At 50.3% G+C, this 21014-nt stretch overlaps 1 protein-coding gene across 2 annotated transcripts in view; it reads left to right on the top strand.

Annotated features, from left to right (window-relative positions):
• Nucleotides 1–18750, top strand: part of Map3k14 (mitogen-activated protein kinase kinase kinase 14) — a 43680-nt gene extending 24930 nt beyond the window's left edge. The window contains exons 3-16 of one of the 2 annotated variants that reach the window (XM_020171820.2): nt 336–405; nt 2089–2296; nt 2399–3016; nt 4156–4293; nt 9871–10000; nt 10226–10357; nt 10843–10947; nt 12501–12664; nt 13141–13291; nt 14928–15260; nt 15456–15562; nt 15920–16064; nt 16818–16918; nt 17250–18750. In XM_020171820.2, coding sequence (XP_020027409.1) covers nt 336–405; nt 2089–2296; nt 2399–3016; nt 4156–4293; nt 9871–10000; nt 10226–10357; nt 10843–10947; nt 12501–12664; nt 13141–13291; nt 14928–15260; nt 15456–15562; nt 15920–16064; nt 16818–16918; nt 17250–17414 — 2567 coding nt within the window. In that variant the 3' untranslated portion in view covers nt 17415–18750. The remainder of the gene's footprint in view (nt 1–335; nt 406–2088; nt 2297–2398; nt 3017–4155; nt 4294–9870; nt 10001–10225; nt 10358–10842; nt 10948–12500; nt 12665–13140; nt 13292–14927; nt 15261–15455; nt 15563–15919; nt 16065–16817; nt 16919–17249) is intronic. The other variant, XM_020171829.2, reaches the window with a different exon arrangement.
• Nucleotides 18751–21014: the final 2264 nt, after the last annotated feature.

The raw sequence follows: 21014 nt of genomic DNA, 5'->3' as shown, positions 1-21014 counted from the left end.
ATGTTTATTGAGCGGCCACTCTGTACCAGATGATATGTTGAGTGTTTTGGGGAGCCCATCCCATTGAAACTTCACAGTAAGCAAAGTGAGCCAGGCACCCTATGATTCCCATTTTATAGAAACCCCCTCTTCTCTTGACCCATAAGCTTGAGGGAGGGTGGCCACCAGTGAGAGAAGGTGGTGATGGCTGGGAGATGAACCACCAGGTAAGAGGTAGTCTGAGAAGGGAAAGGAATGGCTCAAGAGGGTCTCTCTGTAAAATAGATCTGTCCTAAGTACAGAGTTCTTATTCTTTCTTCTCTCTGCTAATCCAGCCCCTTTTTCTTGACTTCAAGGTGAGAATAGCCAAGAGTTCAGCCCCACCTTTTCAGAACGCATTTTCATCGCGGGGTCACAGCAGTACAGGTAAGAAGGCAACAGAACACAGAGTGGGAAGAAGAGAACTGACACCACGCATTTCTCCCCCAGCTGCCTGCCCAGGCTGCTTCCAGCGGCCCTTGGCTCCCTGTTTCAGCACCTGGGCTGTGCTCCTGGCAGCCACCCAGCTTCCCTGGCCCAGCCACTCTCTCAGCCAAGTCAGCTTTTCAGAAGCTGCTCACGGCTCGCGGATGACTGCTGCTGGCTCCCATCAACTTGACGTTTTATTTTTATTCTCCTCTGAGTCCTTGAGGCACCCCTGGTTTCCCATCAACAAGGAGAGTGCCGGGAACAGCAGCTACTTCCCGCTGGTGTCCAGCCGTGAGTGCAGGTCCACAGGAGCCACTTTCTCTGTCCTCTAGGGAGACACCCAAGCTGTCTCATTCCTGTGAGACACACTGAGCAGCCATGAGGGCTGTGAAAACAGGAGGGACACAGACTCCAGCTACTCAGTGACCGGTGGAAGGAAGCCAGGGCTAGGTTCAGTCTGGCCCCAGTCTCTCCATTTCCCTAAAGATGATTTTTGACAACTGAGAATTCAACCTAGTTCCTTCCTCTATCACCAGGCCAAGTTTGTATCATCAGCATTTGCAAACAGCTAGTGCTAAAAGGGTCTGGACCAGGGCAAGGGGCTGCAGCCCTGGAACCAAGAAATGCTCAATGTTTGTTCCATCCCTCATGTCTTTGGCCCAGAAAAAATGAGTTTCTGATGAACCCACTTCTTTCAGCTGCCTAAGAAAAGCCTGCAGGCCTATAGCATTCCAGGCAGGAGGAATCTGTCTCCTTTGTTGGGGGCAGAAGGTAAGGCCAAGGGAGGGTGGCTGAGGCTGGGGTCTGCCCCACAGCAGTTTTGCAGCAGCCTTTTCGAAAGCTCTTTTGAAACAGTTCCTCTAAAACCTTGCAGGGGTAGGAGCCAGCTCAGCCTCGGTGCCACCACCAGAAAAGAGCAGGCACCTGGTAACCAGGCACCAACCAGTCTGTGTTTGGTAGCGCTCCATGGCAACTAGGTAGCCCCAGGTACCAACGGAGGTACAGGCAACAAAAATTAACTCACTCTTGTCCATCAGAGCTGAGGATGCCTGCCCTGATGTGGCCCCCTTCTGGGGCAGCCCAACTGGAGAGCAGCAGGAGGCCTGGGTGTGCTGCAGCCCCCGTCTAGAAGAGTTGAGTGTGTACCCCAACCCATAGTAACAGGCATGGTTGATGGGCGGCCTGCCTAGGGCAGTCACTGAACTAATAAGCTTTCCAAATGATCTATTTCAGCCTTTTCTCCACCCCACATGGCAGAAAATACTGTACTTGTTTTATAAATGAGAAAATTGACATTCCCGTGATTTAGGAAGGTACACACACTCACACAAATACAGTCATGGGTCACATCATGACATTTTGGACAACAGTGGCCCACATATATGAGAGTGGACCTCTAAGATTATATCACCTAGTGCCATCATAGCTGTCTTAGTTTATGTAATGCACTCTGTGAGGTTTGCACAACAAACTCATCTAACGCTGTGTTTCTCCGAATGTATCCCTGTAGTTAATGCATATCAGTAATGACAAAGGTGGGGTTTGCATTTGATTCTGTCTGACACCAAATGCAGTTCTCTGAACCATTCCATCTTCCTGCTTCCTTGTACTCAAAATGCAAATCTCTTCCTTTTTTGACAGCCAGTCTGAGGGTCTTGATCAAATCCCCAACAATGTGGCCCATGCAACTGAGGGCAAAATGGCCCGTGTGTGTTGGAAGGGAAAACGTCGCAGCAAAGCCCGGAAAAAACGGAAGAAGCGATCAAAGTCCCCGGCACAGGTGGATGTGGCCTTGGCCAAGCCCCTTCCCAGAACCCCTGAGCAAGAGAGCTGCACAGTCCCAGTGCAGGTGAGACACACTCCCCACCAGGGCCTAACTCGTGGGGCCTTCAGAATGGGGCCTGTGCCTTGGCCCTTGTGCTATGTCCTGACACCTGTGTTTTTCCTGCAGGAGGATGAGTCTCCACTAGGTACTTTGTATGTCAGAAACGCTCCCCAGTTCACCAAGCCTCTGAAAGAACCAGGCCTTGGCCACCTGTCCTTTAAGAAACTCGACGAGGGCCTTCGACCAGTGCTGCCTCGACCAGAACTCCACAAACTGATCAGCCCCTTGCAGTGTCTAAACCACGTGTGGAAACTCCACTATCCCCAGGACACAGGCCCACTGCCCCATTCTGCTCATCCCTTCCCCTACAAAAGACTGCCCCATCCCTTCCCATTCCACCCTCTCCAGCCCTGGAAACCTCACCCTCTGGAGTCCTTCTTCCTGGACAAACTAGCTGGTGTAGACAGCCAACAGCATCTGCCTGGTACACACCTAAGCAAACTGGCCTGTGTAGACAATCAAAAGCCCCTGCCTGGCCCACACCTGGAGCCTGGCTGCTCGTCCCGTGGCACTCGTGAGAAATTTTCTGTGGAGGAATACCTGGTACATGCTCTGCAAGGCAGTGTGAGCTCTGGACAGGCCCACAGCCTGGCCAGCCTGGCCAAGACCTGGTCAGCAGGGAGTTCCAGGGCCCAGAGGCTCAGCCCTGAAACTGAGGACAATGAGGGGGTCCTACTTACTGAGGTAACTAATCCCTCAAACTTCTGCACACATAACTCCACCACCAGCTCCCCGGCTGGGAGTCAGGATGGGGCCTGATGTTGACCAGAGGTTCACTCACTCTAAACCAGCTCAAGCGGCAGCAAAGTGCTTGCTGGGGATTGTGTTAGTTAGCTTTCTGTTACTGTGACAAAATACCTGAAATAATTAACTTAAAGGAAGAAAGATTTATTTTGGCTTAGTTTCAGAGGTTTCAGTCCATGGGCATTTGGCCCTGTTGCTTTGGGAACATCCTGGTGTGAGCACCTGGTAGAGGAAGATTGTTCACTTTGTGGCAGCAAGGAAACAAGGAAACAGAGGAAGGGGCCAGGGTCCATGTCCCCAAAGACGTAACTTCCTCCCATTAGGCCCCACCTCTTAAAGTTTCCACTACCTCCTGGTAGCACCATAGGCTAGTGACCAAGCTTTCAACACATGGGCCTTTGGGAGACACTTAAGATCCAAAAATCAGTTGTATCCACTTGCAGGCTTACTTTTCACAGCCTTTCTAGATATTTTTAGTTTTATTTCTTCCAATTAGCTATCTCATAATTGCTGATTTGTGTGTATTATATGAATAATATACCTTCTATGAAATAGGAATAAGCAAATAGCAACTGAAGATTTTATCTCATGACCTGATAGGAAGAGAATTTTGCCATCTTTACTACCACTTCCCTCCCTTTGCCTCTAGTTCTCTTCCTAGATAACTTGGAACTTTGATTTTACTCAACTTTACTTCTGGGTTTCATTCCATTCACTTTAACATTGTCCCTTTACCCTTGCCCCCTCTTATTGTTCCTCCCTTCTACCTTCCAACTCCTGAGTTGTTTTTTTTTTTTTTTTTTTTTATTGTCAAGGATGATGGCAATTCCATTTCTGTCCTCTCATAAGGACCAACTGGTCCCCCAGGTAGCCCATGGAGGTCTTTCTTTGCCTTCTTATTCCTCTAAGTCCCTCTCTGGGTCTGCCCTCCTCAGACACTGAATGATGTCTTTGGTTGTAATGCTTCAGCTCTCGTGGCCCTGGGAAGGGCCACTAGCTGGAGAACCCTCCTCGCTGTAGCCTTTCGTCCCTCTGCTACTCTGACCACTGAAACTGGCCTCTTTTCCTGCCAATTCCAGAAACTCAAGCCAGTGGATTATGAGTACCGAGAAGAAGTCCACTGGGCCACACACCAGCCCCGCCTGGGCAGAGGCTCCTTTGGAGAGGTCCACAGGATGAAAGACAAACATACAGGCTTCCAATGTGCTGTCAAAAAGGTAAGCAAAAAAAAAGTTACCCCAGGGGAAGACAGGCAGGGGCTGCTGCGTTCCCTCTGCTTTCTTTCAACCACAGTCACAGGGTAGTTGGGCTCTAACTTTTAATAACAGATCCTGGCCATCACTAGCTACCCTAGATCAGCTAGAACCAGAAGGGAGCAATTTGTCATGTGAGTCTGGTTGCTGCCTTTGGTATGTGTGTCTGTGAGAGGCAATGCGTGAGCACATAGCTTCAGGTCTGAATGCAGCCAGGGCCTGTAGGGGCAAGTCCAACCTGGAAGATAGTCAGAACCTCAGGAAATTCATGCTGAACCAAAACCCTTAAGCCACACAGTGGATCCACCCCACACCTGGATCAGAAGGTGATTACAGCAGTAACCTCCACCTGTTAGGTGCCTCCCAGCGGGCAGACACTGGAGTTGGATCTGCTCTGAGTTGGAGGCCTGCCTCCTGTTAACCAGGTGCAATGTCCTGTGAGATGAACACCACAAGGAAACAGCTCAGCAAGAGACTAAGGAGCTGACCTAGTAGTAGAACTGAGTTTAGACCCAGATTTGTCTGACATAGGATGTGGCTTTGAGCCACTCTTCAGAAGAGGGGAAGGAAAGAAGACTCATGGTCCTAGGGGTCTTGATTAGTAGCAGAAGGCTCAAGTCATCTTTCCCATTCCTCATCTCCCCAATGACTTGACCAAGGCACCATCTAGGCCGAAAGCTGAGGCCCCCTTCTGTCACATCACACAGTCCAGCCCATGTGAGACTTGGGCAGCTGCAGGGGTCCACAGACCCCAAGGCTGTCTCCCTTCAGCCTGCTCTCACACCCCGGCTTCATTGGAAGCCATCTTGTTCTCAACCCAAACTCAGGACTATTTTCTTGGCCTTTGGGGTAGGGTGAAATAAGCTCAGAGACAGACGTTGTTTCATGTGACTTATGTCACATAAGTTACTCTGCCACTGCTGTCATGGCTGCCTGTGGCTTGGAGAGTTGAGGTCCCAGCTGGGATGTGAGTAAGTCTGATTTCCTGAGTTTATACATGTTGAACTGTGAGAGTTCTCAAGTTTGAACCTCAGGGTAGTGGGATGAGATAACAATCTCTAAGTTTTACCCCAAACTTCAACAGACTATCAAATAAGCCAGCACCACCCTCCCCAACCCCCACTGGCAGAAACGCACTGAGTTTTTGCCAACATGGATCGTCTTCTTCCACTTGGATGCCAGGGCCGCGTGCCTGACCTCCTCAGCTGCAGTTCCCCTCCCCAGGCCACCAGAGAAGGCTCAGCTGTCCTCCTGAGAGGCGGTGGGAGGAGGGTGAGAGAGTGTGAAGTGTCCTAGAGACGGGTGCCCAGTGCTGGGAGCTTAGTCACTGGGCTTCTCAGCTGTTCCTCTGCTGAGGTCTTCTGAGTCCCAGGCAACAAGGTAAACAACCCTAATACAGTGCAAAAGAACAAATACTCCATTTCTCATTCCCTGCGCCCAGGGAGGCCAGGAAAACTCTAAGCACCGTGGCTGTCTGTCTCAGAACTCCCTCACCTTCCCAGCAGGAGCACCCAATGGGGACGGCTTGTTGGCAGTCCACATGACTGCCATGGGTAGAGCAGTCAGCCATCCCTCTCGGAAGGGTTAGGGCAGACAGTGGTATCCTGTAGGGTTTTCAGTAGGAAGACCACATGAGAAACCCTGGGGTGGGCGTGTAGCTTACTGGTAGATCATTTGCTTCCTAAGCATGAGGCCCTGAGTTTGATCCCCAGCCCTGCCAAAAAAAATCAGTTCCCCGATGAGGAGGTAGGGTCAGTGGAAGTGGGCTGGGGTCAGAATAAATCCCTGTCCCTCCACTGCTTCTGGGGAGGATCCAGAACATGTGATGTCACATGTTGATGCTAGCATTCCCTAGGTCTTCTAGTACTTCCTTGGCCTTAGGTCACAGGTCCAGATTTCATGAAGGGTTTTTAATTTTTTTTTAAAGATTTCTTTGCCATGGTGGCTCATGCTAATAATCCTAGCTACTGGGGAGGTAGAAACAGGAGGATCACGAGTTTCAGGCCAGCCCAGACAAAGTTAGTTAGACCCTATCTCACAAACAAAATAAAAACAAACAGTTAGGGGTATGGCTCAAGTGGTAAAACACTTGCCTAGATGCACCAGGCCCTGGGTTCAGTTCCCAGTAACACACAAACACACACACACACACACACACACACACACACACACACACACACAGAGACACAGAGGTTTTCTTTGATCTTACCTTTAAATAATTTGGGGGGGGGCAGTACTGGGGTTTAACTCAGGGCTTCACACTTGTTAGGCAGGTCTTTGATCTTACTTTTAATTGCAAACAAATATAGGCTCATTATAAAAGAATTCAAATGACACTCCCCCCAAAAAGCAAAAGTTTTCCTGCTCCCCACCCCATTCCCAAAGGTAAATGCCATTTGACATAAATCTTTTTAGACTTCTTTTGCATAAAGTTGTTTCTTTCATAAAAAATGAGATCCTACTCTACAGATTGCTCTGTACTATGATTTTTCCATATAATGTATATCACAGAGTTCCTTGTTGGTATGTAACGCTTATGCTTTTTAATAGCTAATGTAACAGTTCCAGTCAGTGGATAGATTCACAGAACCCCTGAATTCCTGGAACTTGATTCAAATCTGTGTGTTGCGTATATGGTGTGTGCACACTTTGATGGACAAGGGTCCTTATCATTTATCACATTCTCAAAAGGGTCTGTGGCCCAAAGAGGGTTAAGAACTGTACATTTTAGGACATCTGGCTGGAACATGGAATTCTGGGAGCCTCCCTTTGGCTCTGTCACTGATCTGGGTGTAGTGTGGTCTTGACCAAGTCAAACCAGCTGTCACTGAGCACCTGCTTTGTGCCAGACGCTATACAGGGGGTAAGGATAGAGATGTGGAATCTACAGGCCTGACCTGAGAAACTCAAGTTGTAACCATGGTATGAAAGCAAAGTAGCCATCAGCCCTGAATACTTGTTTAGAATAAAAACAGGACAAGAACCGGGGGAGACTGTCTTGATGGTGATGAGGAAAAATAGGGGACCATTGGTATTTATTTCTTAAACATCTGTGCCTGTGTTAGTCACTTTCCCATAGTTTATATTCCTGGAATCTTCAAAAGAACTTGTAGAATTGAATTGCATATGTTCCCTTTTTTATGATGGAATAAAAAGCAGTCTCAGCATTAAGCAGGTCAAAGATAGAGCAACTGGCAGCTCTGGTGCTCTGTTCCCAGTAACCTTGGACAAGTTCCTTGTCTAGTCTTCAGCTTCCTCATCAGAGAAATGGGGATAAATGACACCACCACATCACAGGCTGTTGTGAGATGTAGGTGACCAATAATTAGGAGGTGCTGAAACAGTAACTAGCTTGTCAGTGGGCATTGACTGTTAGTTCTCAGCAACATCCCCATCACAGTCCAGTGCCCTTGCTTTGGGCATGAGGACACTGAAGTTTGGAGAGGAGAGGTGGGTCAGTTAGGCTTCCAGCCTGAACTGGGAGGTGGGAGGGTTCCTCCACTCAACTGTCAGGACCACGTCTTTGCCTTGCTTCCTTGAGATCAGCCAGACTTCTTAAGCACCTTATTTTGTAAGTTTTTCCATCCCACCCACTTTGGTCTAGGTGTTGGAAATGTTCTAGGATTGCTGAGACCCTCTAGAGGAGTTACAGATTTCTTAAAGGTTTTCACACTGTCATGGTTCATAGCCCTTAATATCTGTCAATTTTTTATGGCACCCCAAGCCAAAACAAACACCTAACTTCCCTTTATTAATTGGTTAGGTCTAATAATAATTTAGGTTATCCTAAAAATGACCAGCTATTGAAAAGCAATTCACATAAGTCGAAAGGAAAAAAAATCTTTGTATGCTTTTTTTTGGCAGTACTGATGTTTGAACTCAGGACTTCATGCTTGCTAGGCAAGTGCTTTACCACTTAAGCCATGCCCCCTTCCCCAGCCCTTTTTGACCTGTTTAGTTATCTTTCAGATAAGGGGCTCACTTTTTCGCCCAGGGCCAGCCTAGGACCAGATCCTTGTACTTACGGCCTCCCATACAGCTAGGACCATAAATACACACCACCATGCCTGGCCCAGAGTAGTTTCTATCACAGCATCCTGAAGATGTATCACCAAAAGGAATTTGGTACAATCTGATGTTGGAACTGAACCATCTCAGCCAAGTATGTCACACCATCTCCTGCACATACGAGCATCTATTTCCCTCAAATGCAAAATAGCCTGTTGTGTCCTTCTGAGTTCTCTGTAGTGCCCTGGAGCACCTCATCTCACAGTCTGGCGGTGGTAAGACTAAAGACACTTGCTAGTGCAAGTCCTGTTGGTAAATTAGACCTAGTCAGGTTCAGTAGCCATTCAGAGGAAGCACTGACCAAAAGTCAAAGTTCACATGAGTTAATAAACCAAAGCAGGTATTCTTTAAGTAACCAGAAGAGAGACAGTTTCCACTGATAGGCAAACGTCTGAAAGTCCCACATTGCCAGAGCTCCTGCTTGCCAAGTCAGCAGGTCTCCATCCATCTAAATAAAACTGCAGGAGAGCCCTCCCACACCTCTTCAGGCTTGTCTGTTCCCACTGGCGCCCCCTGGTGATGCTTGTTTTTTGCAAAAACAAGCAGCAAGAAAGACCCTAGGAAGAAGTGTTTCATAAGCTATTGTCTGAGCTGGTGAGAGAAAGTGGGCAGTTAGCACTTCCTGTGTCTCCACTGGTCACCAGGCACAGACCTGGCTAGCATCCTTCCAGATCCTTATGCCACCCTGGAGCTGGCACCACTGTCCCCACTATTCACATATGGAAACATGGCTGATGGGAAGCATGCACCCATTTTTTAAATGGCCTGGACGTCTGTATCCATGGTCCAGTTCTTCCTGCTGTGCCAAGCTGCTGGTCCCTGCAGAAAGGAGTGAATGATGCCAGTCCACAGCAGGAGAGGCACTGGCCAAATCCCTCTCCAGAAGTCTTGCATGTGCCCAGGTGCTAAAGAAACAGCTGCAGAGAAAATATAAACACAGGACTGTCCACGTGGACATTTTAGTCTTCTGGGGAAGAGTGAAGAAAAGTGCTGTGAGGGCTGCTATGGATCCAGAGGCACCTGACTGAGCCAAGAGTGGTGGTACATGCCTGTAATCCCAGCAGGAGGATGTTGGTTTGAGGCTGGCCTGGGCTACAATAAGATACTATCACAAAAAAAAAAAAAGCACCTGACAGAGTCTTATAGGTAAGAAATTGACTTTGAAGAGGAGACATGGATATTGATAAAAGACTCATGTCCTAGAAATTTTCCAGACAGTTGGACTGAGGGAAATGTTGTGTTTGGCTGATTGTGGGGTGGCGAGCCTGCCTGAATAAGGACTGTGGTTTCGTGTGGCTGTTTTTGCACACACTCAGCTCTTGCACCTGACATCAGTTTAGTCCGAGGGCCCAGCAGCCCCTCTTGGCTCTTCCATTGTGAGTATTAGCAGACTGTGTGTGTGGAGCCCCAAGGGTCCTGAGAGGATACCAGGCACTCTGTGACCCTGACTCAAGTCACCTCTGGACCCTTCAGGTGCGGGTGGAAGTGTTTCGGGCAGAGGAGCTGATGGCATGTGCAGGATTGACCTCACCCAGAATTGTCCCTCTCTATGGCGCTGTGAGGGAAGGTCCTTGGGTCAACATCTTCATGGAGCTGCTGGAAGGTAAGGTGCCAGGTTCCATTTTTTTCTCCCTCATAACTCAAGGCCAAGGGTAGCCCTAATCTTGCCCAGGTTGGCCTTGGTCTCCAATTGATCCACACTTAATCTCTTGGCTCTTCGACACCTGCAGGGAAGTCCTGCTTCCCCACCACTTGCCCTTCACTCTTGGCCTTGGCTTTCGTGGAGGTTGGGAAAGCCCCGTGTGAAGACTGGCCATTGGTCTCCTAGGTGGCTCGCTGGGCCAGCTCATAAGGCAGAAGGGCTGTCTGCCGGAGGACCGCGCCCTTTACTACCTGGGCCAGGCCCTGGAGGGACTGGAATACCTCCACACGCGAAGGGTTCTGCACGGAGATGTCAAAGGTGAGCCTCCCCTTCCACACCCCCTGCCCTAGTCCCTGCGGGCTGTTCCCACCTGGTTGTCTCCAGTGGCAGGGCTGAGTAAGCTGACAGGGCTATGCCCTGTGGGAAGGGAATGATGTTCTCCAAGCCCTCAGTCTGGCACTACAGTTTTTGGTGGGTAGTGTCCATAAAGAACTTAAAACCAAGCTCCACCCACTGGTGGCCTCTGAGAGAGAGTGGGGCAACAGAATAAAAAGTGGCATTGTTCCCAGTAAACCCTGCTCCTGTCCCTCACCATCGAAGATCCTGCCTGATGCCTGCCTCTAGTCTGAACTGATACTTCCTCCCTTCTTCCATGACTAATGAAACTAATCAGAAGCAGCAGCTGCCATGTAGGGTCAGCCAGAAAATTATCTCACTGGAGGCCAGGCCAGGCCAAGACGGGGTGGGCTGGGACCAACATGACTCACCTGTTCTCCTTCCTCTCCCTCCTCTTCCGCCTACAGCTGACAACGTGCTCCTGTCCAGCGATGGGAGCCGAGCAGCCCTCTGCGACTTTGGCCATGCCATGTGCCTGCAACCTGATGGCTTGGGGAAGTCCTTGCTCACAGGTAAGTCCCCAGATTGCCTCTCCTCACAATGACCATAGCCAGTGGCCTTTACTAAGCGTTAACCTTGTGCCTTTCTGTGCTCTCCGTAATGGGAACAAGTCACATGAGTGCTGTATGGCCCCAGGAGATTTCAGCCCCACAACCACCCTGGGTTATTATAGGCTTTTGTTATGCATAAATGGACGTGAGGTATTCATTTCAGATACTCCCTAAGTGTAGTAATGGACATCAGGTGCTCATTTCAGATGCTCCCTTACATAGCGAGAACAGAATGACTGAGGACCTTGCCATAAGTCTCAGACTATATAGCTAGTGAAATGTCTACTTTGAACTTCCTTTTTTTTTTTTTGAGACAGGGTCTTGCTATGTAGCCCAAGTTAACCTCAAATTCGCCATCCTACTGCCACAACCTCACAAGTGCTGGGATTACAGGTGTGTTCCACCACACCTGGCTTTCTGGTTAAAAGTATCCATGCTCATTCTAAAATAATTGCTAAGTACAGAGTTAAGTGATATCAAAAAGGACAAAAAAAGAACTCTCACTATTCCTTTTGGCCAAAGAGATAATCATGAATAATTTATATAACTCCATGTTTTCCCCCGTGCTTAGTTAAGGCCATTATAAATCAGTTTTGTGATTGATTTTCATTTATAACCCTAAGCAGAAAATGGTTCCATTTTGACCAAAGGAAAGGCAATCTTTTAGAAGTACAGGTTGAGCATACCTAACCCAAAAATGCTCCAAAATCTGTACCTTTTTGAGCTCACATAAGAACTCACAATCGAAACTCAGGCACACTAAAATTATTATATAAAATTACCTCAGGCTATATATATAACACATAAAAGAATGTCATGTTTACACTTGTCCCATCCCCAAGATATCTGATTGTGTATATGAAAATATTTCAAAACCAAAAAAAAATTGAAATCCAGAATGTTTCTGGTTCCAAACATTTCGGATAAGGATACTCAACCTGACAGAGGTGGCGTGTCATTAAAGGTCTTTGTGGGTGATTCTGAAGGTGTAAGTTGGATACCTGATCTCTACCTTAAAATAACTTCAATGGTTCTTTTGATAGTTTATTACAAAAAATAATATCTTTTTTTAGTATATTTTGAAGAATGTAGATCTGAGCAGAAATGTAAAGTACAAATCACCAGAAAAAAACACTGTTAACATCTGCTGGTTGCTCCTTCTAGTCTTTTATGCATGCAAGTTTTCTACTACTGGCTGTTCTTTTTCTCATGTAGCTAATATTTCAGGAACATCATAGCAGTAATAAGCCTTCTATAAGTGAATTTCCAATATCCACCCCCCTCCCCACTAAGGCTTCAGTCTGGAGGGCAGAGCCTGTGGGTAGTTGCTCTGCACCTGTGTCCACCAGCTAAGGCCCTGGCTGGGCTCATCGCCAGTTTGACTTAGAGGCTTTACATCTTTGAAGAGCTCCAACTGGGGCACAGTCACTACACCCCAGAGATGAGCTGGAGTGGACATTGCATAGGCTCTTGCCCACCTGAGTTCACAGACATTTCCATCTCACCCTTCTCAGGGGACTACATCCCTGGCACAGAGACACACATGGCCCCAGAGGTGGTGATGGGGAAGCCCTGTGATGCCAAGGTGGATATCTGGAGCAGCTGTTGCATGATGCTACATATGCTCAACGGCTGCCACCCCTGGACTCAATACTTCCGAGGCCCGCTCTGCCTCAAGGTCAGTGATGGCACTCAAGATGGTGGGGAGAAGAGACCAGCAGGGTCACAGGCCTGGGCCCTAGGCTTGAGGAGACTCCCATTTTGCCTACTGTTCTGCCTCTTCATAAATGTGTGGTCCTGATTAAAATACCAGACACCCAGATCTGTGTGTACTAGGCAGCATCCCAGCCAGAAGGTCTTGTAGTTCATAGCAAGTTCAAGCACTTCTGTCCATGCCTTGGGCCCCCTCCACCTGCCTCCTACAGGCTGGGCCTGGAGGACATGAGTGTCTTGTCACTGGGCTGCCTGTCCCACCTGACTCCTTGTTTTCCTTTTCTCAGGAGAGTCCCATCCTGGCTATAGCTCAGCCCCCTCCATTCCCTTTGGCAGACCCCCGTCAGCATGGCAGCAAGAGATGGTAGAGAGCAAGAACAGAAGGCTGGGTGCTGGAAATAAGGGGGGGGCAGGCCTCATGTGTTGTCTTTTGGCCCCCAGATTGCCAGCGAGCCTCCGCCTGTGAGGGAGATACCCACCTCCTGCACCCCACTCACCGCCCAGGCCATCCAAGAGGGGCTGAGGAAAGAGCCTGTCCACCGAGCATCTGCCGTAGAGCTGCGAGGGAAGGTCGGCTGGGCACTGCAGCAAGGTAAGAGCCAGTAATGGTGGCTCTCCCTAGTGTGCCAGAGAGCCATGGCCGAGAGAGGGACTGGGCAGGGGTGGTGAAAAATGAGGTACCCAGCCTCTCAAAGCCTCAGTCTCCCTTTCTGGAGTACAGGAATGACCCCAGCCTCTGGGTGCTGGGAAGATTGAGGTAGCGTGAGAACCCATGCTTAGAACAGAGGCTGTGCTGGAGAACTGGGGGTGGAAGGGCTCGAACCCATCAGGGATAGAGTGCAAAATAAAGCCAGATACCATTTGACAGCCATTCAACTGGGAAAATTCACCCGGCGCTGGTGGGGCAGTGGGGCTCTTAGGCACTGCAGGAAGGTACGTGGATAAGGCTGCAGCAACTCTGGAGGGTGCCTGGCAGCACTCAGGAAGACGTCTGTACACCCAGACCCCAGCCTTTCCACTCCTGGTGCTGAAATCCCACCAGCTCCGTAAGGGCATACATCTGAAGAACTGCACTTCTGCCTCATTGTGGGAGGGGATGTTGGATGTGATCAGGAGTCCCTCACCGGGGCAGTGGAGAGGCAAATGGTGGGGAATGAGACACCACCCAGCACTTAAAGCCACTCAGCACTCACAGGCAGTAGGGACTAACCTGAAAGCATAGTACTGGGTGAAAAGAGGAACCTGTAGATGAAGTCGGGGAGCATAATTAATAAATAAAGCCACACATTTTGCAAGAATGCAGTCAAAAGTAAAGAGTGAGGTTAGATGAGATGGTATGCACCTGTAACCCCAGCACTCAGGAGACTGAGGCCAGTTCAAGGCCAGCCTGGGCTACAAAACAAGACTGTCTCAAAACAAACAAAAAGTGACGTGTAGAATATAACAGAATGTCACTTAGCCTCTGGGAAGGGAACAGCAGTAGTTATAGGAATGAAAGGGAATAAATAAAACAGGAGAGAGACCTTGCTTAGTTCCTTACCAAAACAGGTGATAGTCACAAGGGTAAGAATGGTCCCTAGGTCCAAACCGCCCCACACCAGTGCAACGGTGGCCTGGGGAAGCCACAAGTCTAGGGACAGGAGTGAGACAGTGGGTCACGGAGGATGCTTAACTTGGGAACTCTGGGTGAAGTTGCCCCAGAGCCTTTTGTTTCTGTGGTGCTGCCTTACCACTGAGTTACATTCCCACACTCCAGAGTCTTTTAATTTGTTGTTTATTTGGCAGTACTGGAGTTTGAACCCAGGGCCTCATGCTTGCTAGGCAGGCACTCTTCCACTTGAGCCACCCCCAGAGCCTTTTAAAAATCTTCTCACTCTTAACAAAGTTCTCTGGAGCAGATTTCGTTGTTTTGGAATTTGCTGATACCAACACAGAAATGCAGTCCTGTTCCTGTTTATGGGCCATCTCTCTCTTTTTTTTTTTTTTTTTTTTTTTTTTTGCAGTACTGGGGTTTGAACTCAGGGCCTCACACTTGCTAGGCAGGTGCTCTTCCACTTGAGTGGGACCATCTCTTGAAGAGCCTCCTCTGGAGATCACCAGACTGCCTCCCATGGGGGGCTCCAGCAAGTCCCTCTGGCCTTCCACCTAGGAGAGGCTATTCCTGCCGGGACTGACATCCGTACATTAGAATGTTTCCATCTCATCATCACGTGGGCTCTCTCTTACAGTGGGAGGTCTGAAGAGTCCTTGGAGGGGAGAATATAAAGAACCAAGACATCTGCCACCAGACCAAACCAACCATCACCAGACCCTACATGCCCAGCTGACTGAGCATGTGCCAACACAGGACACCGCAGGCTGGGCCCCTAAGCCTCAGCCTCCTCTACCACCAGAGCCACCAGAGCGGAACAAGTCCCCAGCACTGAACTTGAGCAAGGAGGAGTCTGGCACATGGGAACCCTTGCCTCTGTCCTCCCTAGACCCAGCCTCTGCTAAGGGCCACAGCTCACAAGAACGGAGAGCTACCCTTCCCGAGCTGGAATTGCAGCAGCTGGAAATAGGTAGGGTGGCCAGACTGTGGCCAGGGCCTAGGACCCCTGAGTGCCCGCCCTTGGCTTCCCACTGAAGCCTGGGCTTCTCTCCATAGCAGCCTGACTTTTCTTCCAGCCCCTTCCCTGCAGTCTGCGCAGGAAGAACCCTGGCACCACAGTGCTTCCTCCCAGCCTCCCACAGTCATCTTCTGCTTTTCCCTGCAGAATTATTTCTGAACAGCCTGTCCCAGCCTTTTTCTCTGGAGGAACAGGAGCAAATCCTCTCATGCCTCAGCATCGACAGCCTTTCCCTGTCGGAGGACAGTGAGAAGGTGAGTCAGCTGTGGACCAGAAACCGGTTCTCCTGGCCCTGGCACAGAGCAGGTGGCTTTGTGTCTAGCTGGAAAACAGGCTGTGTGCAAGTGGTGGGTAGGAGAGGGTCCTCACTGGGGCACAGGCTCATGGCTTCTGAGAGTGAAGCAATCCATCTTCAACACACCTGGGAAGGGGTGTAGTGGGACTAGTCCCTTGGTCCCCATAGAAATACAACTTTACCTCCTTCAGCCTAGGACAGTGAGCAGCTCTTCACCTCCAGGGAGGGCCCAGGCCCCTTTGCCCCAAAGGAGACCAAGGCCAGAAATGATTCCCTGAGTGCAGGAGCCTGAGTCTGTGCCCATTCTTGTATTCAGAATCCATCAAAGGCCTCTCAGAGTTCACGGGACACCCTGAGTTCCGGCGTGCACTCCTGGAGCAGCCAGGCGGAGGCGCGAAGCTCCAGCTGCAACATGGTGCTAGCCCGGGGACGGCCCACTGACACCCCAAGCTACTTCAATGGTACAGCAAACTTTTTCCTGCTCACCAGCTCCCACACCAGCTGGGCTGCCTGGGGCTGTGGGGACAGGGAGGGGTCGTGGCTCTGCCCTTGGCACAGGAGGAGGGGTCCTTGGTAAATAAGTAAACAAGTCAGGTTTAGAGCAAAGCTGTGGCCATCCATAAGCCTTTCCTGATTGGCTGCTGAGGGAGTCCCAGAAGGCCTCCATCTTGGGGAAAAAAGCAGCCTTTTCTGGCCTGGGGTCTAGAAGCTGAGTAATTTATGTCTTCTGAAGGGAAGAAAAAAAAAAAAAGGAACAGGATTTATGAGCATTTTAATCAAGTTTGCAACATGAAATAAATAAATAAGAAGTCTGACAATTTTGCTGGAGTCCTCCCCTGGGATTTGAGGCCAGAAGAGAAAGATGACATAAGTTTGTTAATTTTCAAGCTTGGTTGTGATTTTGCTACAATAAGAGTGTCATCAGCTCACAGGTCCCCAGCTTTCCCCAGGGTCAGCGTGACTCATTGCTTCAGGCCCCCATTCCCAGGCCAAAGACCACTTTCCTCAAGGAGCAATCTAAGTTGCCCACAATCTAATTTAAGAATCTTTGCATTCACTTCATTTCTTCCTCTTCATCCCAGCCAGACCTGCTCTCCTCTACAGAGGGCACAGTGACTTTCAACTAAGATTCCCCCAGACCTTGGTGGGTCCCTGCTCCTTGGGGAGCCAACAGCTGCTCTGCTCTCCTGATTGTCACCCTGCCTGCCTTCTAGGTGTCAAAGTCCAAATACAGTCTCTCAATGGTGAACACCTGCACATCCGAGAGTTCCACCGGGTCAAGGTGGGAGACATTGCCACGGGCATCAGCAGCCAGGTAAGCGGACAGGTACACACTTAAGGGAGAGTCCCACCCTCCAGGAGGAAGTCTTTCAAATAAGTAGAAATATCACTATAGGGAATAGTTGAATATGGCCTCAGATGACCTACCCGCCCCAGGATCTCAGGGCAAAACTAGCAGTGGTGGTTGGGTGTCCTGAGGACTCACACTGGGCCAGATGGGATTTTCCCACACCTCCAGAATGAAAGACAGACAGTGCCTCAAGCTTGCATGTTTGGGTAGAGAGTGATGTCTCTCAGCTTGTTTGGGGACCATCGGCTTTACACTTCTAAGTAGCTTCTGTCTCATTGGTTTGCTCCATCCCCAGATCCCAGCCCCAGCCTTCAGCTTGGTGACCAAAGATGGGCAGCCTGTTCGCTATGACATGGAGGTGCCAGACTCGGGCATTGACCTGCAATGCACCCTGGCCCCAGATGGCAGCTTTGCCTGGAGCTGGAGGGTCAAGCATGGCCAGCTGGAGAACCGACCCTAGCTCTGCCTTCCGTCACCGGCTCCACTGCCCACAGCAGCCTTCCTTCTCAGTGTTCAGTACTGCCCTGAGACACAGGCTCAGCCATCCCGAGGATCTGCTGTCCCCTGGCTCAGCAGTGAGACCAGGACTGGCAGCAGCAAAGTGGGGACCAATGAAATGCCTCCCAGGACTTCCACCTGAGTCCTGCCCACCTCTGTAAGGGAACTCTCCACCCATGTAAGGAGATGGAGAAAGCAGGAGAGCTCTTCCCTCAGGAGCAGAGAGGGGGTTCTCTGTGCTGCTCCAAACAAGTTGGCCTGACCTGTCTGGGTCAGTGACCACTTGCCAGCCTGGGTCAGGAGGGGTGGGTGATCCCTCTGGGCCCCACAGCCCCCAGGCAGGTGTGTAGGTGTTGAGAGTCTAAGGACCCACACCCAGGTGGTGCAGATGCAGAGCATCAGGTGTGCCTGCCGTGGGGTTAGTGAGGCCTCTGGCCCCATGTCTGGTCTCCCTGGCCATCCACCTCCAGTGGGATAGAGCAGGAAGGAAAGCCCAATACTGGGCAAGCTCTTTGGTACAATGCACATTTTCAGGTTGTTGCGTCATAGCTCCTGAGTTGAACTTCTGTTCATCCATGAACCAAAAAAGGAACTGAAGTTGTTCTCAGCTCCCAAGCACGTGTCCCCTTGCTGCTGGTCACTCCTCCCCAGAGCAGCACTCCCAGCATCCAGACCCTGACTAGCTGGCGCTCAGTTCCCTCATCCATGAAAGTGAAGGGTCATATGAGACCCACCTGACAGGAATGGTCTGTGGACAAGACAGTATAGATGCTGAAGAACACAGCAGGTGTTAGCACTGCTACTCCCTAGCCATGCTGTCACTCTCCAGCACTCCGGCTTCCTGGTCACAGGGCACTGCCAGCTGCACTTTGCACTCTTAACTTCAAAGCACTTTCCTGGCTGCCCTCCAGGAGGACATGGACTCTGCACGGGCACAAGTAGACCAGGGGACGGGTAAAGGAACACAGTCCTGACCCATCTCCATGAATGTGATCCCCTCAAGCTTCTTTCGGATTTAAAATGAGTGCCCCAGCCCAGCCTGTTCTCTGGGGGGGAGCTACTCAGGACTCATGTAGCATTAAATCAACTGTGAATCATTGGGGGGAGGGACATTGAGACCCCTCCTCTGGAGAAGCTGATCCCTACATGGAGCTAAGGTGGTCTCTGCTCAGCTTTTTGCATGGAGCCTGGCTGCTCCAGAGAGAGACCCCGGCCCCAGCACATGAAAAACTGCAGCCCTGGTGCTGTAGCATTTGCTTGTATAGAGCTCTTGTAAGAAATAAAACTTGCAGTGAGGACAGATGTTTCTAGGCCATTTTTTTTTTGCCAGTTTATTCTTTCTGAAATAAACCTTCGTGCTTTAATCTATTTGCCTTTTACTTACTACATCTTGATGACCTTTCCCCTCTACGAATCCCAATTTTCTGCTTCTACAGAGACTTTTTTTTTTTTTTTTTTAAGCAATAATAGGTTTTGAACTCCACAGCAGCTAGGCTTGCTAGGCAGGCGCTCTACCACTTGAGCCACTCCACCAGCCTCTAGGCCATCTTGCTTGCCTGCTTGCTGTACCCCATGACCCCATCAGCTGCCTTCCTTAGCCTCTGGGTGGGCCTCTGCAAGTCTCCCCCTTGTTTGGGGCAAGATCTGTCTTCAAGCCCTTAACTGTGGTGTTTCTAGTCTCATCTCTGGGCTATCCATCACCCAATGGCAGCAGGGAAGTCCCTAGCCAAACTGAGGGAAAGGATGCCAGGCGGCACACTGCCAAGGCAAGGCAGCCCAGTACCACCAGAAGGGAAATCAGGTGGTGTGCTGGGCACTGAGCAGACACTGAGAGTGGGTGCATGCTGCATACCTCCATTTACCACGCCTGCCTGAGGCCTGGTGTCCAAAGAACTGACTGGGTATAGACCCGATCATCTGCATGGGGTTTTCATGACTTTCCCAGAGTGAGTTCCTTGGTCATAGTGCAGAGCCTGGCAGAGGATGGATGCCACCTCACACAGAGTGCCCTATCTGATCTGCTTCCAAGCCCCCGAAAGCCGTGCAGAGGTGTGTGTGCATTGCACACATGTGCAACTTGGGTTGGTTTAGCCGATTCTTGGAAGGGTCCTGGGCCAAGGGCAGAGACCTTGTGCCCAATGTGCAAACCATAGACTCCAGCTTACCATTGCTCACCGTCCTCACGCTCGGCGGAGGCGCGGCAGCCCCAGGTCTTCCAAGAGGCTCCCTGCGCCGCCCACGCCCACTTGCGGGCCAGGAAAATTGAGCGCGGTTTTCTCCCTGCGGGGTCCCTGCGGAACGTCACAGAGGCGACGACATCACAGGCGCCAGCGCCCCAATATCTCTAGCGCCCCCTACCTCCCCACCAGCCAAAGAGCGCACTGGAGGAGGAGGGGCAGAAGCCACCAGCCCGCTCCCTGCCTCCCGGACAGAACCTCCGTCAACATGGGGATGACAGGTGGGAGCGCGCCGGCGCGCGGGCGGTGGGGGCGGCGGGCCGGGTGGGGAGAGAGAAAGCGAGAGGCAGAGGAGTCAAGCTGGGGCGCCGGAAGTGAAAGTGAACCCCAGCCAAGCCCCTCTCGCCCCACCCCCACCCCGCGCAGTGCAAGCACGTGTGCACGCACCGGCGCACGTGCTCACTTTGGGTTAAATTCCGTGCGTTCTTGGGAGGGGCTCTGCGCCCACGGAAGGAGCGGTGGCATTGTGTCCAAAAAACGACTCATGAGTTATCCCAAACTGCAAATAATCAAAAACAAATTTCTTCCAATTGTCAGTTGGTGCCTGGAGCTTTTGTAGGGAGGAGCGACAAATATTTACGGATTGCCTCCTTGTTGCCTTGTGCCCTCTTCTGAGCCAGTGAACAAAAAGGTCTTCCCTTTTCATGTGGAGGCTCAGATCTCCCCTGAAATGGGGCTTTCCTCTGGACGCAGAAGGACTTGGACCAGCATTTAATATGTGCCAAGAATCCACAACTAGAGGGCACCTTCCCCCTTTCCCAAAACTCATAGAGTAAGAAATTTTCACAAACATCCTAAATCACTCCTATGACATTTATTTTACTCCTTTCAAAGCGTACCCTTGATCCCAGAGTCTGGTAGTTGACTAAACAAAGGTGAGATGCAGGTTAGACAGCTTGAGTTTGTCAGAGATGACACTGGGTTTAAATTGAGTTTTCAGGCAAGTATAGGATTTTACCAGGAGAAGGCTTTCCAGGTATAAGAAATAGCATGTGCAAAGGGACAGAGACACAAAAAGCGACCCCCATGCTTAAGTTTGGGGCAGGGGACCTGGAGCAAGATGCCAAGAAAATGAAAAAAGCAAGCAGAGGTTGGACCATGCAGCATCTTTGAGGCCACAGTTGAGTCTGGATGTGATATAGCAGACCATCTCAGTGAGAAGCCAGACTGGAGGGAATATGGTTGTAGTCATCCAGCTGGAATCAAAGATTTAAGACATCACAGTACTTAGCATCCCAGAGTTTGGAGCCAGCCAGACATGCTTTCGGGTCAATTGCTGCTGTTCATAGATGTGTAACCTTGTGCATGTTTCCTCATCTGAGAGG

Source organism: Castor canadensis, chromosome 11 (genome assembly GCF_047511655.1).
Source record: "Castor canadensis chromosome 11, mCasCan1.hap1v2, whole genome shotgun sequence".
Lineage (NCBI taxonomy): Eukaryota > Metazoa > Chordata > Mammalia > Rodentia > Castoridae > Castor > Castor canadensis.
Note: the sequence above shows the minus strand (reverse complement) of the source record. Positions and strands in the feature narration are given on the sequence as shown.